This window comes from Penaeus vannamei, chromosome 12, assembly GCF_042767895.1.
Source record: "Penaeus vannamei isolate JL-2024 chromosome 12, ASM4276789v1, whole genome shotgun sequence".
Taxonomy (NCBI): Eukaryota; Metazoa; Arthropoda; class Malacostraca; order Decapoda; family Penaeidae; genus Penaeus; species Penaeus vannamei.
In genome coordinates, this window is record NC_091560.1 from 17,341,370 (window position 1) to 17,349,873 (window position 8,504).

An 8,504-nucleotide genomic window follows, 5' to 3' on the forward strand; every position below is an offset into this window, starting at 1 on the left:
TATATATATACATATATATATATATATATTGTCAAGTTCATCTTGGGCACTGTGTGCATTTTGCCCTTTCTGGGTCTTATCAAACCTTCGGCGATGTATACTCAGGCAAAGTGGGCGGTCCCAGGTCATCAGTGATTGGTCAACGCGCGATCTTGGGGAACTAGGACGTCGCCCTAAACACCAAAAGGGAGGATAAAAGAGGCCTAAGATGGAATCAGGCCTGATAACCCTGGTAAAAGAAGCTATCCCTTGCTCCTTAATAGCCAATCCGCCGCACTGTGGAGATGGTGTTGAATCTCTTGCTGTTGAGATTCAGCTACCTGGGGGCTCTATAAAAATATACAATATTTATAGCAAACCACTGTGTGAGAGCTTAGATCTAAACCAGGTCTGTGCTACTGCAACACAAGACCGAGTGATCATAGGGGGAGACTTCAATGCACACATGGCCATGCTGAATCCCCGCTAAAGGCCGAACGCGGCAGGCATTCACATAGCAGAAGAGCTTGAGACATTCCCTGAGATCGCTCTTCTCAACACCAAAGAACCAACGCATGTGAAGGGAGGGGTCATAAACCTCACCTTTGCCACTGCAACAATGGTGGAGAGAATTCGGAGGTGTGTCGATGATACGGTTACTAGTGATCACTACGGCATAGTCACCACACTAATGGATGCAGGTCCAGCCCAAAGACCACATCACATTCCTAAATGGAAAACTGACAAGGCCAACTGGTTTGCCTTCCAAGAAGGCTTGGCTCGATGTCTGAAAGACAATGAACCCAATAACAATAATGAAAATGTGGATGTGCTAGAGGCAAGGCTAATCCAGGCCATAAACCAGGCAGCCTCACAAACCATTCCCAAAACTCGCCCATGGTCTAGAACTCACAAAGACGTCTGGTACTATAATGACGAGATCAAAGAGGTCAACCACAGGGTTAATATGTGTAGAAAAAACTTCCGACGGCAAAGATCTCCCGACAATCTGGCCCTGCTGAGGGAAGCTGTTGTGGATGCCAAGGAAACTGCCAACAGAGTAAGGCAGGAAAAATGGCTGGAATGGTGCCAGTCTTTTGGGTACCAGACCAGCCTTACAGAGTTGTGGAAACGGGTCAGGCAAGCGACAAGCCGCCAAGCCCCGAAATGCACTCATCATGACCCACAATCAGAGGCTAACAGACTGGTGCTTGAGTTCTCTGCCAGAACCAGCACCAACAATCTGCCTCCAATGATGAGAGAAAAACAACAAAACTTAAATTCAGAAAGACTTGCTCTCATAAGAGACAAGGCACTCGAAGCTGATGAAGCAGATGCCTTGTTCTCTCTTAGGGAACTAAGAAAATCATACAAATCCAGTTCTGGGTCAGCACCGGGATCTGATGGGATCTCTCACCCCATCATTTCGCATCTAGGCCTTGCAGGAGAACTTGCATTCTTGCAGGTTATCAACAAATCTTGGCAAACAGCCACAGTGCCCCAGAGCTGGAAACAAGCCACAATAGTTCCCATCCCAAAACCAAAGGAGCCTGGCAAGTACCGCCCCATCTCTCTTCTCAGCTGCCTGGGTAAAACAGATGAGATGGTACTCAACAGGCTCCGATGGAAAACGGGTCCCCCCCATGAACACCTGCATGGGTTCACAAGGGATAGGAGCACTGCTCACAGCATTTCCACACTCTTAAGCACAATCTGCACCTTGCCCGCCATGGTTGTCTTCCTTGACCTGGAGAAGGCTTTTGAGTTGGCAAGTCCACTTGCCATTCAAGAGACCCTAATCCACAAAGGAGTCAAAGGCCGACTCCTGGCCTGGATAGCTGACTATTTTAAAAATAGATCAGCAAATGTCAGATTTCAAGGCCACCTCTCACAGCACATGCCACTTGAAAATGGAACTCCTCAGGGAGGGGTTCTTAGTCCAGCCCTGTTTAATACCCTCATGTCCAACATACTCGACATTCACCTGCCAGAGGGATGCAAGATCATCTCTTATGCAGATGACTTGGCAATCATAGCCTCTGGCAACCACTGCCTTACTAGAGCTCAGCGTTGTCTGAACCTGGTGTCTGAAGAGTGTTGTAGGACGGGTCTAAAAATATCAGCAGCAAAATCTAAAGCAATGGCACTGAGAATCAATGTCAGAAACAAAAAACTCACCATACAGGGTATGGATCTGGAATGGGTGAAGGATTATCTATACCTTGGTGTATGGATAGGACACACACTCACTTTCAAAAAGGAGATCCAATACCTGCTTGACAGAACCAAGGAAAGACTGTCAGTCATGAAAGTCATGACAGGGAGACTATGCAGCTGTCGCCCTCATTGCTTCCAGCACAACATTAAAAGAAAAACTGGAAACAATACAAAACGAAGCAGCCAGGATCATTCTAGGTGCACCTAAGTGGACAAAGGTCATCAACCTCCTCATGGAAGCTGATGTACCGTCCATGGACACTAGAATAGATCTAATGGCAGCACAGTTCCTTTCCAAGGTCCTGCAGGCACCCACAAACTCCTATCTAAGACAAAGAGTTCTCAGACGCCTACAACAAGATTATCAGTTGTTTGCAGACAATTCCTGGCTCACACATACAGTCAGAGTTTTGATACGCTTTCAACTAAAAGATTCATTGCTTGCCAAGGGTATAGACTCCCCTCACCCTGATTACAAAGAACCCCCGCCGTGGGCAAACGAAATGATCGAATTCTCAATTCTAAATCTCACAATGAGAAAAGATCAATATTCCATGCCTAGCCTAAAGGCACAAGCACAAAGGTCATTGAACAAATAACTCCGCCGGGTAGTATAACTTACTACATGGACGGATCCGTGGATCTAATAAACCATACTGCAGGCGCCGGCTTTGCAACAAGGGATACCACAGCATCCATTAGGGTCACTGACGATGCCTCAACGCTTCAGGCTGAAACGGTTGCGATCATGGAAGCATTGACACACGCGTCCCTGAGGGGAGGGCACGTTGTCATTCATACAGATTCAAGAGAAACTATTGACAGCTTACAGCATAGCATGCCCCCAGATAACATCTACCTCTTGACAACAGTACTATACATAGCCCAAAGAATCCTTAGTCAAGGTAGAAGAATCATCATAAACTGGGTCCCAAGCCACATAGGCATACAAGGGAACGAGCTTGCTGATAAACTAGCCGAAAAGGGCAGGGGTATGCCCCCATCCTCCATGATCGTTAAACCCAGCCGAAGGGGACTGAGCCAAGGTACCAAAGCTGCAGCGTGTGCGGTCCTCCGGGGAGCACATAGAGAAAACATCACAAAATCGCTCGCTGCCAAGTGGTACTCAGATGCTTCAGGCTATGAGCCACTGGCCCCTCCTCCAAACACAAAAAGAGGTACCGAAGTCATACTATTCAGACTAAGACTAGGTTACCAATGCGCTTGGCAAATTATTGACAGTGAGTCTGGGAGGTCATGTAAACACTGCGGCGAGCCTAACGCCACCATGTTACATTACTTGCAGAATTGTGTACACACACAATTTCTGAGACAGGGACCACAGCCGCCGGGCTGGTAAAAAGGGTGTGCAACATGCTTTCACCATGGCAGCTGGATCGCTTGCTTGCAATCCAGCCACCGCGGTAAGCATGCAGTTCAAAGAAAACATTTGAGTTAACTAGAAATAGTTAACACAGGCCGGGCCACCCCAGAGAAAAGGCCCGGGCGAAGCATGACTTCGCAAATCTAACTGAACTGAACTGAATCAGGGTAGTTGACCTCTCTTCCCCATCCGCGGCCGCTCTCTCTCTGGATATATCGTTCTTAGTGTAGAAACATTACCGTGACATAGTGAAACTGTGCATTGACCTTGTGCTATAGTGATAGTGGTAGTGTAGTGATGATACAGTGATTTGTGTGTGAAACAGCGTTGTGACATTATAGTGACAGTTTGTAACTTTCATTAAGTGTTGTACTATTATATATATAGTGATTTTGTGTTATTGTGCTCGGTTATTTTCATGTGTACTCGGTTTCGCGGTGATTGAATAAGGGAGCGATAATCTCACTTGTGGCCTTTTATCTGACCCTGTCTGATTCCTTTCTGAAGAACCTGACAATGGCGACCTTGCCAGGATCAGACAGTTGCCACATCGGTTCGGCCCACGTGACTACGTGATGGAGGCGGAGAAAACGGGCCCCGAACGAAAAGCGTTTCTTCGCTATATCCAGGAAGAAGAGGAAAAATGGCATGCTGAGCTGCAGCAGTACTACACGGATCGAGAGCGGCAACGGAAGGCGATGATGCGGGAGCGGAAGGAACGGCGGCGACAGGAGGCTGAGGAACGGAAAACAGAGCAACAAGAGCAGGATGAGGGCCCCATGCTGGCTAGTGTATACTCTGCCAGGGGTCTTCATCTCCCTTTTCCCCAGTTCGTCGACGGGCGGGACAACATTGACTCGTTCGTACGATTTGAGAATTGGGCTACGCAGGTGGAGCTCCCTCGTAATCATTGGTCTGCCCACCTTGGGAACACACTCTTTGGGGCAGCACTGGGTGTCTTCACTAGCCTGCCCCCAAACAGCCAGCTCGACTACGACGAACTGAAGAAGGCACTTCTGGCTCGTTACAACCTTACAGAAGTAGGCTATCAGAAGAAGTTCCGGGAGAGTGACCACGAGGCAAAGAAGGAAACACCGCTGCAGTTCATGTGCAAGTTGAACGACTATTTCGACAGATGGGTCTTCCAATTGGGAGTAAGCCAAGACTATGAAGAGCTAAACTGGCTGATGGTCAAGGAACAGTTCCTCAGCAAGTGTAGCAGAGAGCTGGCAACGTTTGTGCGTGAGCGTGCGCCGAAGGACATTAACGAGCTTGTCGGGCACTTTAGTTTGTACCTCGAGGCACGGGGCTTGACGACGATTAGCAGCCCGAACCAAGGAGCATCCACTAGCCAACCCATCTCCAAGAGTCGCGTCGATGGCAGTGTTATGTAGAGGGAAGGTGGGGATCGACGCACAACCACGGGACCAACGCCCCCACGATGCTTCCGATGCAACCGTGTTGGTCATCGAGCGGCAAGGTGCCCCTTCGCACAGCGGCATAGATCGCCCACGAGAGCGGCCGTATACCGCTCGCGCCGCGGCCGCCGAAGAAGAGGAGCTGGGAATGGACGACGTCATGTACGAAGCCTGACAAGACCCCATAAGGAGAGCAGACCCACCGGAAGACGATCGACTAGGAGATTCATATGGATTATTGGAGCGGTAGGCAGGATATCCCGAGAGAAACTTTCCCGTGATCTTGTGCACTGGAGTCGGAGCCACCACAGCCAAGGGCCGACTGACTCTAGTGGAAGGTAAAGTTGGGGGCAGGAAAGTTAACGTTCTACGTGACACTGGCTGTACCACCGTAATAGTGAAAGCAGCTCATGTGAAGAACAGTGAGTACACGGGGAAGCCCGTCAGAATAAGATTGCTGGACAACATGGTCAGGAGGGTGCGGCCAGTACGAATATGGATTGACACCCCATACCTGAAGGGGCAAGTAGATGGTCTCTGTATGCCAGACCTCATCGCGGACCTCATCATTGGAGAAATCCCGGGTGCTGGGCCGCCTGAGCAGACGGACCAAGTGGCAGGTGCTGTTACGACCCGGGCTGCCGCAAGAAGGCACCAAGAGACGCTGAGGACCCCTGCCAGCTCACCGTGCACATCACTGAATAAGGCCCAGCTGATCGAGCAGCAGCACCTCGATGCCTCGCTGAACAAATTCAGGGGGTTTACCGAAATCCATGGAAGAGGGCGACGTGAGATATGGTATGAAACTGTCGATGGCATCCTCTATCGTGTAACGTCATCCTAGAGGGAAACATGAGTATCCACTTCGACAAGCTGTCGTCCCCACGCCACTGAGGAGCCAGGTGATGGACGTAGCTCACTGCTCTCTTATGGGGGGTCATCTAGGCACAAGGAAGACGAAGGATAGAGTCCTCAGTAATTTCTTCTGGCCTGGATGTGCAGCCGATGTCAAACGTTTTTGCCAATCAAGTGATGTGTGTTAAAGGACCGTGAAGCGTGGCACCGTGCCAAAGGTCCCCCTGCAGAAAACGCCACTGATTGACACCCCCTTTAAGCGAGTGGCAGTGGACATTGTGGGCCCCATAAAACCAGCATCCAGCGAAGGCCACCGGTACATTCTCGCGCTCGTGGACTACGCGACGAGGTACCCTGAGTTAGTCCCCCTGAAGAGGATCACAACTGAGGTTGTGGCGGAGGCCCTGGTGGAAATCTACAGCCGGCTGGGTGTACCAGAGGAAGTCGACCACGACCAAGGGACACAATTCATGTCTGACTGCATGCAGGAGGTGAGCCGCCTTCTCAGCTTGAAGCAGTTGCTGACGACTCCTTACCACCCTATGAGCAATGGCCTGGTCGAGAAATTCAACGTCGTCTGTGTGCAGAACAACCACTATGGACCGGAGAGAAAATCGCCCCTCAGGTCAAGACCAGTTATCAACATGTGTTCGACCTCCGTAAAAGGCTTGAGGAGACTATGGGCATGGCAGGAGGGAATCTGGAAGAAGCCCAGAACCAGTACAAGAGGCAATACGACCGCAAGACAAAGGCCCGTTCATTCGAAGCTGGTGATGAAGTGTTAGTCCTCCTGCCAGCCACCCACAACAAGCTGTTAATGCAGTGGAAGGGGCCCCTGACTGTGGAAGCTCGGTGGGGCAATGTATATCAGCTAAGGATGGGCAACAAATTGAAGACCTTCCACGCCAACCTCCTAGAGAAGTACATCAGACGTGCAAGCCAGACAGATGACCAGCAACCGGCCATCACCAGTGACGCCTCCCACATGGATTCCCCTGCAGAACATGCTAATGAGAGTGCAGCCGCTGCGGTAACTGAATGGGAGGAGAACCACAGTGAGGACGCGATTTTTGAAGATCTTCTAGAGGGCCTCGACCGGAAGGACGCGAGCTCACTAAGCCAGATCCAGGTGGGACAACAGTTATCCCGGCTACAGCACTCGGAACTAAGGGGCTTGACCGAACAATATCAGGATATATTCTCCGGAATACCAGGAAAGACCGACCTGATCACCCACCATATCCGAACGAGCGACGAGATACCCATTCGAGCGAAACCATACCCCGTTCCCTACAACCTCAGGGATGCCCTGCAAGTCGAGGTACAAGAAATGCTCAATACTGGGATCATCCGGGAATCTCGCTCACCTTATGCATCGCCGGTTGTGGTGGTAAAGAAAAAAGATGGTACGTTCTGGGTGTGTGTGGACTATCGCTAGCTGAACAAGAAAGTTGAGTTCGACCCCATGCCTATAAATACTGCAGAAGATTTATTGCACAAGCTTGGGGGGGCAAAGTACTTCTCTAAGATCGACCTCAGCAAGGGATACTGGCAGATACCGGTGGCCGAAGAGGATACCCACAAGACCGCCTTTGTGACGCAAGACGGGCAGTATGAGTTCCTGCGGATGCCGTTTGGGATGGCGAATGCAGGGGCCACCCTGGTATAGGCCATCAAGATACTGCTAAGGGGAATGAAAGGAGTAGAAGATTATATTGATGATATCATCGTCCACTCAGTCACCTGGGAGCAGCATCTCCAGCTCTTGGAGGAACTTTTTGGGAGGATCAGTGCAGCTGGGATGACGGCTAGGCCATGTAAATGCACTCTAGCCACTGACAGAGTGGAATTTATCGGGCACGTGCTGTCTGGCGGGTCCATGGGACTGATAGAGGATAATCTGGATAAGATAAGGCAGGCGCCCCTGCCAAGGACGAAGAAAGAAGTGCGGGCATTTCTCAGCTTAACAGGGTATTATAGGCAATATATACCTAATTATGCCAGCATTGCCGCCCCCTGTCCGACTTGACCAAGAGGGGACAGCCAACAAAAGTACGTTGTGAGGACCCTCAAGAAGCAGCTTACTCCTCTCTGAAATTACTGCTGACTAATCAGCCAATTCTCCGACTCCCCGATCACTCCCGTCCATACATCTTGCGCACGGATGCATCAGATACGGGAGTAAGCGCCGTCCAGCTTTAGGAATGGGATGGAGAATTATATCCAGTCAGTTACGCCAGCAAGAAGCTATCTAGCTGTGAGGGGAGATACTCAACCATGGAGAAGGAATGTCTGGCAGCCGTGTGGGCAGTGAAGAAATTCAGCAATTACCTTTACAATACACCGTTCATACTGCAGACGGATCACCAACCCCTGGCCTACCTCGGAAGAACAAAATATGGAAATTCGAGGATTATGCGGTGGGCTATGTACCTGCAAAACTTTCGGATCCAAGTGCAGTCAATCAAAGGAAGTGAGAATCTTGGGGCCGATTTCCTCAGCAGAGCTCACCCGCCTGAAGGAGATAAAGGTGCCTAAGATGTGTTGTAGATAATATCCATCCCGGATGATTATCTTAATAAGATGGGGCGATATGTCACGGTTATCTTGGGCATTATGTGCATTTTGCCCTTTCTGGGTCTTATCAAACC

At 50.1% G+C, this 8,504-nt stretch overlaps 1 protein-coding gene across 1 annotated transcript; it reads left to right on the plus strand.

Annotated features, from left to right (window-relative positions):
• The first annotated feature begins 4,155 nt into the window (after positions 1-4,155).
• On the plus strand, positions 4,156-7,522 carry LOC138863490 (uncharacterized). Its single transcript, XM_070127642.1, has 5 exons — positions 4,156-4,965; positions 5,249-5,796; positions 6,044-6,434; positions 6,479-7,243; positions 7,355-7,522. Exons 1-5 carry the CDS (start codon positions 4,156-4,158, stop codon positions 7,520-7,522), a joined length of 2,682 nt encoding a protein of 893 aa, XP_069983743.1.
• Positions 7,523-8,504: the final 982 nt, after the last annotated feature.

Bases quoted from the DNA above. Each gene is read 5' to 3' on its own strand.
- LOC138863490 (XM_070127642.1), top strand. From the start codon at position 4,156: ATGGAGGCGGAGAAAACGGGCCCCGAACGAAAAGCGTTTCTTCGCTAT. The intron at 5,797-6,043 runs GTATGAAACTGT...TGTGTGTTAAAG, and splicing joins AGAGGGCGACGTGAGATATG to GACCGTGAAGCGTGGCACCG. The intron at 6,435-6,478 runs GTGCAGAACAAC...ATCGCCCCTCAG, and splicing joins AGAAATTCAACGTCGTCTGT to GTCAAGACCAGTTATCAACA.